Source organism: Protobothrops mucrosquamatus, unplaced genomic scaffold (genome assembly GCF_001527695.2).
Source record: "Protobothrops mucrosquamatus isolate PMUCROS unplaced genomic scaffold, P.Mucros_1.0 scaffold2910, whole genome shotgun sequence".
NCBI classification, from domain to species: domain Eukaryota; kingdom Metazoa; phylum Chordata; class Lepidosauria; order Squamata; family Viperidae; genus Protobothrops; species Protobothrops mucrosquamatus.
This window is the reverse complement of record NW_015388936.1, coordinates 214,484-228,407: the sequence shown is the minus strand read 5'-3', so window position 1 is coordinate 228,407 and position 13,924 is coordinate 214,484. Positions and strand designations below refer to the sequence as shown.

At 41.3% G+C, this 13,924-nt stretch overlaps 1 protein-coding gene across 1 annotated transcript in view; it reads left to right on the top strand.

The window, feature by feature from the left end:
* USP7 (ubiquitin specific peptidase 7) overlaps nt 1–13,924 on the top strand; it is a gene marked incomplete in the record, with an annotated part of 47,205 nt that overhangs the window by 22,064 nt on the left and 11,217 nt on the right. The window contains 12 exon segments of the mRNA XM_015825981.1: nt 827–907; nt 993–1,083; nt 2,071–2,153; nt 2,991–3,100; nt 4,792–4,948; nt 5,621–5,765; nt 7,695–7,825; nt 8,661–8,795; nt 8,954–9,055; nt 10,166–10,271; nt 11,111–11,203; nt 11,555–11,622. Of these exon segments, the coding sequence (XP_015681467.1) occupies nt 827–907; nt 993–1,083; nt 2,071–2,153; nt 2,991–3,100; nt 4,792–4,948; nt 5,621–5,765; nt 7,695–7,825; nt 8,661–8,795; nt 8,954–9,055; nt 10,166–10,271; nt 11,111–11,203; nt 11,555–11,622 (1,302 nt within the window).

Genomic DNA, 13,924 nt, shown 5'->3' with positions numbered 1-13,924 from the left:
TTATTTTCACTCCGCAGTACTGAGATTCCTGTCCTTGATGCAGCCTCCGCATAAAAAATAATCATATTAAGTGCTTGCTTTTATTAATTGCACTTAATTCCAATTACATTGGATTGATTGATTATAAATTTTGTCTTGGCCCCCATCCATTTTCTTCCTCTGGCTTCCCCTCCTTTTTAGGGTGCAAAACTCCAGCATGACTCTCAAAAGCAAAAGGGGTCCATGGGCTGAAAACGGCACTTTTGCTGGTTTGTAGAAATAATGGGCCTAACCAAAGTTGAGCTCAGATGTTTTACAGTCATAGCAAATGGTAGCCTTTTGGCTGATCTCAAGAAGCTAAGCCATGATGGGCCGAGTTAATATTTGGATGAGAGACCCCTGAGTAATACAGGTTAGACCAGGAAAAGAGCCCCCCCCCCCAAAGAAAAGGCCGTGGCAGACAATTTCCATATTGTTGCCAAGGAAACTATATGGAAATGGTCATGAGGTCACTTGGAGTGCAGTTTGGCTCAAAGGAAGCTTTTCTTTGACAAGTAGGGAACCTATTTGATGAGCGAAAGACCTGAAGGATTGTGTAAATTTGTTTTCCTGCCAGTAATGGCTGTCTTATGCCTTTCTTGAATTGAGAAGATGCCATTTTGAAGTCTTCAGAACCTGCAATCAGACTTAAGATGAAAACCAAATAATTATCTGGATGGGCCTGCATGGGCGATAGCCGAGCATCCCCCCCACCCACCTCTTTCTCTCTCCTGTGTTGTCCGAGACCGTAGAATTCTAATGGCTGCTCGTTATTAATTCAGCCATTCTGGGGGGTTTTTTTTTTCAGTTGCTTGATAATGTCGAAAACAAAATGAAAGGCACCTGCGTGGAAGGCACGATCCCTAAATTATTCAGAGGGAAGATGGTGGTAGGTATTGGACTTGTGGGGTGGAGGATAAATGGTCGCGTGGTTCACCTGTCTCGGTGTCCCACCACCTGATTTTTATTTGCAGTCCTATATCCAGTGCAAACACGTAGACTATCGATCTGAACGAATAGAGGATTATTATGATATTCAACTTAGTATAAAAGGAAAGAAAAACAGTAAGTATGTGCTCTCTTAAATAAGAATCCATGTGCCTCAGTAAGCCTTTCTTTACCAATAGAATATATGCAGCTAGGATTGAACTGTGAAGTCCTTGATAGTCTCTGAGTTTGTTTGCTTGCAGACATTTCATTACCCAACTAAGTGAAATCATCAGTGATGATGGTGGTGGGGTCAGGGTTAAGCTCAGGGTAGAACTGGAGAGTCCTTAATTGTCTCTGAGCTTGGTTGTTTGCTTGCAGACATTTCATTACCCAACTTTGTTGTTGTTAGTTGTGAAGTCGTATACGACCCATCGTGACCCCATGGACAACGTTCCTCCAGGCCTTCCTGTCCTCTACCATCTTCTGGAGTCCATTTAAGCTCACGCCTACTGCTTCAGGGACTCCATCCAGCCACCTCATTCTCTGTCGTCCCCTTTTTCTATTGCCCTCGATCTTTCCCAGCATTAGGCTCTTCTCCAGTGAGTCCTTCCTTCTCATTAGGTGGCCAAAGTACTTGAGTTTCAACTTCAGGATCTGGCCTTCTAAAGAGCAGTCGGGGTTGATCTCCTCTAGGACTGACTGGTTTGATCGCCTTGCAGTCCAGGGGACTCGCAGGAGTCTTCTCCAGCACCATAGTTCAAAGGCCTCCATTCTTTGGCACTCAGCCTTTCTTATGGTCCAACTTTCACAGCCCTACATTGCAACTGGGAAAACCATGGCCTTGACTATACGCACTTTTGTTGGCAGGGTGATGTCTCTGCTTTTTAGATTACCCAACTAGGTGACATCATCTGTGTCAAAGGGAGTGGGGTCTGCTCAGAGAGCACCAAGGTCTCCTAAATCATTCGTGAAATTCAACTAGCTCCCTACTCTATTCGGTTCTGAAATGCCTCGGTTCAGTTGCGGGGAGGGAAAAGTGTTGTGTCCACTGATATATTTCATATCTTTTTAATGTGGAGCATATACACAAAGCTCTTCTTCCTTGTCTCTTGTCTCTTTCAGTCTTTGAGTCTTTCATAGATTATGTTGCAGTGGAACAGCTGGATGGAGATAATAAATATGATGCGGGAGAACATGGTTTGCAGGTATGCTTAGCCTTCAGTCGGGTCTGTGGAATTGCAAACGGTGCTAGAGAAGCATAGCATGCCTAAGCAGCATGTTCATTTATTTAAGTGTGTTTATTTATTAATGGTTCTATCCCAGAAGGACTCTGGGTCAAACACCAGCATAGCCAACATCCCCCCGAAAAAAGCATAATCACAGTGCCCTCAATCAAATCAGCAAATTTAACTAACTTGCAGAATGTTAGTCAGATAGGGATTCCTCATACTTCAAGGCAAAGAGGGTTCCATGAAGGGGGAGCCATCACAGACAAGGCCACATACCTTTTGCCTCACCCTGAGGCTCTCTGCCCATCCCCACCAAGTTGGAGAGAACGGGCATCCTCCAGTCCCCTCTTAAATATTGCCATCCAGTGGGACCTGGGAAACATGTCTTTTCCATAGTAGCCCCCGCCCCATAGAATGCTCTCCCCACCCCGGCAATCTTGTAGTCCCCTTTTTACATTTACATTTACAGTTCCCCTTTACAGAAGGCCATAAGAAGCTGGGCCTTCCCCCAAGGGCGGGGGAGAGGGGGAGGACATCCCAGGCATGTAACGGAATGTTTGCCTTTTTTTTTTGTTTTTATCATGTGGTTTTTTATGGTTTTCTAGTTTTACTGGTGGTGTGAGTCTCCCAGAATTGTTTTAAGATTGGTGATCACACAAATCTTTAGATCAGGGGTAGGTTGTAAGTCAAGGACTATCTATATTTTATGCGAAGCTGAGGCCCACTTTGCCATTCTGGTTGAAAGCCCATTTTTCAGCAGATGATGGTAATAACTCAGTTGTTCATCTGTGTATTTATCTGCTCAACACACAGGAGGCAGAAAAAGGGGTCAAGTTCCTAACGTTGCCACCTGTACTACACCTACAGCTCATGCGCTTCATGTACGATCCCCAGACGGACCAGAACATCAAGATAAATGATAGGTAACATATTTATATGAATGACGGTCAGGATTCTAATGTGGGGTTTCAGTTTCTGCTGAGTGGATGAGAATAACTTTGCACCATTGGCAGCCACTGTGTGTCAAAGGCGTGCCCCTGGATGGACAGGGAGCGATGCATGACACCGAAAAGTTTGCTTTCAGCAATTGGGAGATACGAGCTCAGCGATGGCGAACCTTTTAGAGACCGAGTGCCCAAACTGCAACCCAAAACCCACTTATTTATTGCCGGGTGCCAGGTGGGCGTGGCCCATTGGGTGGGCGTGGCTGCGGTGGTCATGACAGACTGGATGGCTGTGGCCAAGGTGGGCGTGGTCACCTCTATGTTGCTCGTGGGGAAGGACACCTGTGGGGGCCGGGCAGGGTTGGGGGAGATCCAGGGGGTCTCTGGCAAGTGGGGCGGTGGGCAGGAGGCTCATCCTGCGGGGTGAGGCGAAGCAAGACGAGGCGAGGCAGGGCGGGGGTGCCATTGTCGCAGGGTGAGGCAAGGCCGGGGCGCCTGCTGCCTGACACCATCGGCTTCCTCACACAGAGCTGACAGTGTCCATCAGCAGCCACAGCCTGCCAGTCCCTCGACCAGTGCACTCTGGGGCTCCACAGCCTGCCGCCAGCAGTTCAGAGAAGCCGCCTCTGAGCTGGACGGCCGGCCGACAGCTGAGGAGGCGATGCAGTGGGTTGCGCCTGGGAAAAGGAGAGCATGTGAGGCCAGGAGGGATGGGACGGGGGGGAGGGAAGCCAGCCGTGCTGGTATGCATCTGGCCATGTGGGACCTTGGCGAGTTAGCGGGCAGCTGGTTGAAGAGGGACGGTTGCCATCTCTGGGGCATGGCACGCATGCCCACAGAGAGGGCTCTGAGTGCCACCTCCGGCACACGTGCCATAGGTTCGCTACCACTGCACTAGCTGGAGTCCTGTGATCTTGCTTACGTTATAACAAGCCTCAGAGCTGTCGTAAGGAGTATCTTGAGCTCTTTTGTACCAGTGGAAACCTCAGGAACTGCTGTTCCTCTCCCCACCCCACCCCAGTTTTAAGTAGGGCCTTCACGCTTTCCATAAATGCATTCTGTCATAGACAGGCTCTGTCTTCGCCAAGTAGAGTTGGGAAGCACTGCAGCCGGAAAGATGGGCAATTGATAAAAATAACAAAAACACAGGTGGGCTGATGATGTGAATTGGCAGAAGGCCATGACTCTCTGTTTTCTGACCTTTCGGTAAATGATGTAGAAATACTCAGCTTCATTTGTGGAGTCTCCGGCTTTTGCAACAAAGCTAAAATTGAGGAGACCCTGCAAACACATTCTAACCTCGGTCTTCACGGAATTAGGAAGATGGGGAAAAGATAACGCTGAAATTTTTCTGCATTTGGCAGGGTGATTTCAGGACCTGCAACAAGAAAACTTCTCTAGTAATTTTCCCTCTCTCTCTCTTTCCCCCTTTTTCTCCTCCCTCCCTCCCTTCCTGCCTTAATCTTTTACAACTTAGCAAACAGTCATACATAGCACAACAATTCTGTAGTAAAGAGAAAATATTTTTATGATACCTATACTAAATAAGAAGCCTAGCAATGCAACTGATATCTCAAAAGTGATGCATTTATGTGTTACACAGAACTTGATTACTTGAATGCATTTCCAAACCCCATATAACTCTTTTTTTTCTCCTATTTTTGTAAAAGGTTTGAATTTCCAGATCAGTTGCCTCTGGATGAATTCTTGCAAAAAACTGATCCTAAAGATGCTGCAAATTATATTCTTCACGCAGTGCTCGTACACAGTGGTGATAACCATGGGGGGCATTATGTTGTTTACTTGAACCCGAAAGGGGATGGAAAAGTAAGTAATAGAAAAACCATCAAGTATTTAACTGGAAATCCTTTAACTGAAACACCTGTTAACAATTTTAGCATCAGGAGTGATATATTTTTTCCCCACATATAATGTCTTGGAAATTGTGGAAAATTAACTCTTGAGATTTTAGAAAAGTTATCAATTTTATCAGATGTCAGGGGAAAAATTGTTTGCATAACTTGAATAATCTATAGTTTCTGTTTAAATAATGTATAGTTTCTGTTTCTGCATCGCCAAATATTTTAACGTGCTAGATATTAAGTTATTTTTTTTTTAAGAAATAGCCACGCAGTCTTCTTTCTGTATGCTACGCTTAATGTGCAAGAGGAATTTGAAACAATTCCAGTGCAAAGGAACAAACAAGGAGAAACTTGGATCTGTTCTGAGACTTCTTCTTGGCTTGTACAATCTAGAATGAATCCCATCTGATTGCTCCAGTGTCAAACTTAAGGCTTTCTGTTATTCCTTGGCATAACAGAAAGTTATTCTGAGTTACATATTTGGGTCTGCTTGGGACAAGGCAGTTTGCAGTGCTTTAGCATCCCAAATTACAATAAATTTTGTCTCTGTTTAAGTTTCTAAAATTTAGAGCATAAATGTTTTACTGAATACTTTCTGCATGTTGCAGTTTTTACATTCATTGTTTTATTTTCACAGTGGTGTAAATTTGATGATGATGTTGTATCTAGATGTACAAAAGAAGAAGCAATTGAACATAACTATGGAGGCCACGACGATGACCTATCTGTGCGACACTGTACCAACGCATACATGTTGGTTTATATCAGGGAGTCAAAACTGAGTAGGTGTACCTCTCATCTGTTCTACAGACTACTGGGATGTGGCTTTTGAAATGTAAAACAGACCTGAATGTTGTCTTTCTCCACACTATATTTAAGAACTTTCTCACATTTTGCACTTCTGAGACCACGCTTGCAAAACTGTGATGTTAAAATGAAGGGAAGGCAAATGAAGTTTACAATAATAAGAAAAGTGTTACTTGTTTCTCTAATTACTTAAAGCATATATTTTAAGGTGGTATCAGAAACTGCCAGGTTTCTTGTTGTGAAAAAGGGGGAAACTGAGTATTTAAGAAGCCTGGTTCCTGGACAATCCCTTTCAAAAAGAGATGTGAAAAACAACTGCTAGATACAAATGGTCTCCATCTGGAGAATAATATTGGACATTTTTCTATAACCAGTCCCACCGTTTGGAATATTTTGTACTGAAAGGGCTTGAGATTTAAAATTTGACTATTGCACTCCATCTTAGAACAGTTTAAAAAGCTGAAAATCAAAAAAATCTGCTTCTAAACTATAAATCATTGCAATAAATACAAGGCTTAAGCTATTGGCTGCCTCCCTCTGGGATCAAGAATGAACTTCTCTGAAGTTCTGCTTGTTGTTTTAAATTTATCTCTCTCTCTTCAGATGAAGACATGCACAAATAACGTGTGTGCCATACTGAGTACAGAAACATTTCTAAAATCCTACTGAAGAAAATGCTGTCCTTGAGACACACGATAATTTGTATCATCTGTTTTTTAAAAAGTATGACGTGCTTAGCAGTTTTCATGATGTCAGTTTGGGCAGTACTTCATAGAATCTGCAATCCAGACTGCTGAAAAGAAATCATGTCGTTAAGAGGCTTAACATTACAAAGGAATGTTATATCATGGCGTTTAAAAGATTGGTAACTATAAATAAATAGTCTAAGTGGGAGAGTGAAATTTCAAATGCTAAAGTTCTTTCTAGCAGTTCACCAGTGCAAATGAGTTCATCATCTCTGATAGAAAACTGACTCTCTGAAGGATTGCAGACAATCCCTCTGTCGCAATACAGTTTGTATTATGAACAAACTGGGGAGGGAGGCTAATAAATTCTGCTTTCTTGTAGAACATAACAAAGGGGCCTTAGGCAAGAATCAGACCCATTGTTCACTCACTCACTCACTCATTTATTTCTTTATTTATTTTCTATGCACCCAACTCACTAATACAGTAAGTCTGGGCAAATTACAAAAACATTTTAAAAGTGGTAAAAGCAATTGAAAAGATTAAAAGCTAAGAACCAAGATGATGGGGAGCCTGGGGTAAGAATCTTCACTACGCATCATCCACCCCCAGTGTAGCAGGCCAAGCAATAGAGCCAAGGTTTTAGGCTGTAACAGAAGGCCAGCAGTTGGGGGACAAGTCTCACTTCTGATGAGAATATTTCAGAGGGTGGTTACTGGAGTATAAGATGTCTCCTCCTGGGTCCCATCAGATGACATTCTTTCTTGGACAATGCTTGCCACATTCAGAGTAACAGAGTTAGAAGGGACACTGGAAGACTTCTAGACCTACCCCCTGCTCAAGCAGGAGATCCTAGACCATTCCAGACAAATGGCTGTCCAGTTTCTTTTTAACCTATAGTGATGGAGCATCCACAACTTTTGAGGGCAATCTGTTCCAATAGTTAATTGTTCTCATTGTTAGGAAGTTACTTCCCTCCTTGATTAGTTTCTATCCATTGTTTCTTGTCTTGCCTTCTGGTGCTTTGGTAAATAGGTTGACCTGCTCTTCCTGTCTTGCTGGACCTGATGGGATGGGTAAATTTATGTTTAGAGAGTCCCTCAAATATCTGAGATTAGACAGACAGACAGACACAAACACAAATGACCATCCTCAAGTCATTGGCTGCTTTGTCCTGCATTGAAAACTCCCCTAATGCCAATGTTGCATTTCTTTCAGGTGAGGTTTTGCAAGCAGTCACAGATCATGATATTCCTCAGCAGCTGGTGGAACGATTGCAGGAAGAAAAAAGAATAGAGGCCCAAAAGAGAAAGGAGAGACAAGAAGCCCATCTCTATATGCAAGTACAGGTGAGCTTGGAGAAGGAGCTGCCATGAATTTTCTGTGGTGTTTCTGCTCATTTTCCCTTCGCTGGACCTCATTCTCATCCCCTCCATCTGGATTTGGGTCATTCTAACTTATCCTAATAACCAGCCAAGGCTAAAAGCTCATCCCTAACCCTAACCCCTAACCCTAACCCTAACTCGCCGTCCCTAACCCTAACCCTAACCCTGGGTTTATGGCTCAGTGGACTCTTGACATTCCCAGCCCAAATCTTTGTGACGTCTCCCCATAAGACTTCAGTATAAGCCATGGATGTTGATTTGATGTACAGTGGTACCTTGGTGCTCACTGTTAATTGGTCCTGGGAGGTGCGATGAGTACCAAAACAAATTTTCCCATAAGAATAAAGTAGTGAGTCACAAGGCAGTTGACACCGTCAAATTCTAGCTGGTGCATTGAGTGCCAAACAAACGATGAACAAAATTTTTGTGTCAAAATGCGCTGAGTACTAAATTCAATGAGTTTCAAAACAGTTGAGTATTAAGGTACCACTTTACAGGTAGTCCCCAGCTTACAACAGCACTGAGAAAAGTGACTTATGCCCGTTTTTCATACTTATGACCATTGCAACATACCCAACATGCCCTGCTAGGCAGAAGTTAGCAAAAGCTGCTACCTCTGTCACGGATCTGAATCTGAGTTAGATCTTAGCATTTGCTGCACACAAACACAAGTAGTTGACAGGAACTACAAGCCGGAACATGAATGTTTGACTTCTAAGCTACCCATCCTTGTGGAAATAAGGAAGACTCCCATTGTGATCTAGGTAGTTTCAATAACCAAATGCTTGTGTAATTTCAGATAGTAACAGAGGACCAGTTCTGTGGCCATCAAGGCAATGACATGTATGATGAAGAGAAAGTGAAATACACCGTGTTCAAAGTCTTGAAAAATTCCACACTGACGGAATTTGTTCAAAACCTTTCCCAAACAATGGTGAGCGTCTTCAGCAGGAGGTTGTGGTTTAGTCCCTGCCTTTTTTTTTTTTTTACATAGCATAATTTTAACATTTGGGCATTAAAAACCTGACACTGATCTGGTAATGACTTATCTTTTTCCAGTCAGCATGTTTGTTTGCTTTTTTAATTTTGTAGGGCTTCCCGCAAGATCAGATACGGTTATGGCCGATGCAAGCTCGAAGCAATGGGACAAAAAGACCAGCCATGTTAGACAATGAAGCTGATGGCAATAAAACTGTGAGTGCCCATCAGAGAGGAAATATTACTTCTGAAATGTTGTCCAGTTCCAAATTAGTTAATTTCATTTATTCGCCTTCATTTCTCTACAGTTGTCTAAGATAGACGCATACAATTTTGCACATGTAAAATTCTGCTGTATTGAAAAGTACATGACCAATAGCGCTACCAGCACTATTTCTTTTTAATTTAATAAATTTTAAAATAGTGCTGGCAATACACCAAATGACTTCTGTTTAAGAAAGGGAAGCAGATAAAAATCCTCATTTTGTACATTTTTTTCTTTTTTCCAAGGAACCTAAATAATATTTTAAATTTGCATATGCCCTAGATTGAGAGCCAATATAGCTAAGACACTAGTCTGGAAATCAGGAGATTGTGAACTCTTAGGTGTAAAATTAGCTGGGCCTAGGAAGAATGCCAGGATTTGTCCTAACCTGAACGTATTTAAAAACAAAATACAAAAACCAGAGTCCTGGATTATACTAGCTCAGTGGTGGCGAACCTATGGCACGGGGGCCAGAGGCGGCACTCAGAGCCCTCTCTGTGGGCACGCGCACCACCGTCGCCCCAGTCCTAGGCCTTCAGCTGGGTTTTATAAAACCTTTTCACTTTAGGCCTCTGCCGCCGTGTGCAAAAAAAAAAAAAAGTTAAATCAGTCAATTTCAACTTCTCGCGGGGAAAAAAAAGATCTTGCAATGTTGGAATTGATTGATTGAACTTTTTAGTCCCACCCAGTCTGCCGTTACCACCGCAACCATGCCCAGCCAATGGGCCACACCCAGTCAGTGGGCCACATCCAGCCAATGGGCCACACCCACCCGGCACCCGATAATGCATAAGTGGGTTTTGGGTTGCAGTTTGGGGCACTCGGTCTCTAAAAGGTTCGCCATCACTGCACTAGCTGATCAAGGGCACCCTCCCCCAGGTTATAACAAAATTTTTGAGTCCAGGTTTCTACTAATCCCATGCAACATTGAATTATTAAAAAATATTTTAAAGCTGCTCTTCTTCACTAATGCAGATGTAATATTACCTGTTCCTTCCTCTGACTATTTTGCACTCCTTTGCTTATTGCTTTTTTCCCTCCTCTTTATTAATTGCTCACAGATGATTGAGCTCAGTGACAATGAAAACCCATGGACAATATTCCTTGAAACAGTAGATCCAGAAATGGCTGCTACGGGGACAACGTTACCCAAGTTCGACAAAGACCGTAAGTTTCAAGCCGAAGGGAGTAATATGGCTATCTTCCATTCCATAGAAAAGTCAGCATTTTGCATTATAGGATTTTTGAAGCTGCTTGTATTGATGAAATGATGATTTCCTTGCAGTGTTGTATGAATTGTTTCTTCCCCAACTAGGATGAACCAGGTTATCTGGAAGTCCTCTCATCTAGTAAAAAAAAAAAGTTGGTCAATCCATTAAGTCCTTGGATATCTAAACCGTGTTTCTCAATCTTGGAACTTTAAGATGCTTGGACTTCAACTCCCAGAATCCCCAGTCAGCCATGCTGGTTGGGGAATTCTGGCAGTTGAAACCCACACGTTTTAAGGAGCCTTGTGGATAGCCCCCCTTTGATCCCCAGTTCCAGTTTGACAGCCTCTGAAGCCCCCAGGTCCTCATTTTACCCACCTCGGAAGGATGGAAGGCTGAGTCAACCTTTAAACTGCATGATAGTACCTAGAAACAGGAAACAGTTCAGGAAAAAGTTGGATTTTGGTCAGAGTCAATGGATTACTCCTGGCTCTTCTCTCAGTCTGCTGCAACATGATTTGTTTTTTAAAAAAAAATGTTTTAAGATTGAGTAAATTCACTGTTTTTAGATTGGAAGTACAATTACAATTGGCTGAATGATTGATTTATCAATCACTTCAGAAGGATAAAACTATGATCCAAATCATTAAATATCAAATATTTCTCTTATAATATTTTAACACTATACAAAATAAATTCATACACACACACATACATAGTATGTACATATATACAGCTTGAGCACCAATGGAGATTTTGTTCTTCTCTGAAAATTGTCTTTGCTTGCTGAACTTGTAGATGATGTAATGCTGTTCCTGAAAATGTATGATCCAAAGACACGAAGTTTGAATTATTGTGGACATATCTACACACCTATATCCTGTAAAATACGTAAGTTTTTGATGTTTTTGTCACTCATGAAGAGCCCCCCAAGAATTGTGTTCAGCCAAAAGATAATCCCATCTTGCCCTGGATTCCACCCCACATACTATGGTTTGCAGAATAACATTCTGTAGTTTCAGATCATATATTTGTCTGAACTCAGTAAATATAGGACAGTAAACATTACCTCTATCTGCAGAATCTGTGAGAGAAAATGAGAGAAGTTAATTTTCAGCTCTAGGTTTGATTGCTGAGCTAAAGCATAACATTAGATAATTAAAATGATTTCTAGACCCGGTATTTTTCCGTAGAAGCAGAAATTGCAATATGTATTTTTTTTTTCCTGTTCTTCTTCCAAAGGTGACTTGCTGCCAGTTATGTGTGAAAGAGCAGGATTTCCCCAAGAATCTAATCTTATCCTCTATGAGGTTTGGGCCATTTATTTACTTTTTCCTTAAAAGTAGAATTATTCTTTAAGACATTTATCTTGGAAAAAGATAAGGCTGAATGTTATGAAATATTGTCAGAGTGAATGAATGTCTTTACAGCAAAATAAACTGTAAGCAATCCAAATATGAACACATTCCTTTTAAATGAAAGTCTTTGTTTTTCCAAATATTTGGATTGAATTGCAAGTTTGGCAGTTTTTCCAAATTATGTTCCAATCAACGATTTAAATTTTTTACATCGAGAGTTTCTTTAAAAAAAAAAAAAAACTTAATGAAATGCATCTTGTAACAATTCATTTGAAAAATCTGTCATTCTGCATTGTGAAACTTGCATGGAAATTAGCGCATTTGAACTTTTAGGGCTGTTGAAAAAATCAGACATAGCAAATTATTTGAGGTTGAAATGGGTTGCTGTGATCTCAGGAAGCATTTCACTAGTTCCACATCCCTGTGGACAAGAGACCACTGAAACCACAGTTGACATCCTGCTGTACTGAATTTTCTATAAGGACTCAACGTACTCAATTTATAACACTCCACCTTATAAAATACCTGGGAAATACTGATCTCTTTTATCTAAAACTGCGGTTAACAGATCAGTACTAAGTAGCTTCTCTGAATGTGGCTAAATTTCGTTATATTGTGTGCAGAATTAGGCTGACTCCTAACTGCCCACTGATAATCTACCACTAATAGTAATTCACTATTTTATCTGTTTATTTGTTTTCATTTGTAATGCTGGTCTGTGATTGCAATAAAACATTATTGATACTTCCACATTCTGAAAATATTCACAGCCCTCTCTGCAGACCAGTAAGGTCAGGCAACCATTGTACTACTTCCTCTGAGATTGGAATAGCCACTTTGAACAACTATTCTGCATCCAAAGCATTTTACACTTCCCTAGAAAAATTGGGCCATTTATGTCACTTGTGTTAGAACGAACATGCTAACAACACATAATGAGAACTCTGTCAGCATGTATACACTGCTCTCATGTTGTTATGAATGCTTCTTATGGACGTCATCATTGCTTGTGGAATTTTATCTTCAAAGTTGGTATACAGGACTGGCCTGAGTAGCTCACACACTGTTAATTTCAAGACCTGCAGTGTTGTGTTGTCCGTGGAGTGGGCCAGTGCATGGCTTAGTTAGATTATCTAGACCCATACCAGTCGGGCTTCAGGCCGGGACACAGCACGGAAACGGCATTGGTCACGTTGGTGAATGATCTCTGGAGGGCCCGGGACAGGGGTTATTCCTCTGTCCTTGTGCTTTTGGACCTCTCAGCAGCTTTTGATACCGTGGACCACGGTATCATGCTGCGGCGTCTCGGTGAGTTAGGAGTGGGANATGTAATGCTGTTCCTGAAAATGTATGATCCAAAGACACGAAGTTTGAATTATTGTGGACATATCTACACACCTATATCCTGTAAAATACGTAAGTTTTTGATGTTTTTGTCACTCATGAAGAGCCCCCCAAGAATTGTGTTCAGCCAAAAGATAATCCCATCTTGCCCTGGATTCCACCCCACATACTATGGTTTGCATAATAACATTCTGTAGTTTCAGATCATATATTTGTCTTAACTCATTAAATATAGGACAGTAAACATTACCTCTATCTGCAGAATCTGTGAGAGAAAATGAGAGAAGTTAATTTTCAGCTCTAGGTTTGATTGCTGAGCTAAAGCATAACATTAGATAATTAAAATGATTTCTAGACCCGGTATTTTTCCATAGAAGCAGAAATTGCAATATGTATTTTTTTTTTCCTGTTCTTCTTCCAAAGGTGACTTGCTGCCAGTTATGTGTGAAAGAGCAGGATTTCCCCAAGAATCTAATCTTATCCTCTATGAGGTTTGGGCCATTTATTTACTTTTTCCTTAAAAGTAGAATTATTCTTTAAGACATTTATCTTGGAAAAAGATAAGGCTGAATGTTATGAAATATTGTCAGAGTGAATGAATGTCTTTACAGCAAAATAAACTGTAAGCAATCCAAATATGAACACATTTCTTTTAAATGAAAGTCTTTGTTTTTCCAAATATTTGGATTGAATTGCAAGTTTGGCAGTTTTTCCAAATTATGTTCCAATCAACGATTTAAATTTTTTACATCGAGAGTTTCTTTAAAAAAAAAAAAACTTAATGAAATGCATCTTGTAACAATTCATTTGAAAAATCTGTCATTCTGCATTGTGAAACTTGCATGGAAATTAGCGCATTTGAACTTTTAGGGCTGTTGAAAAAATCAGACATAGCAAATTATTTGAGGTT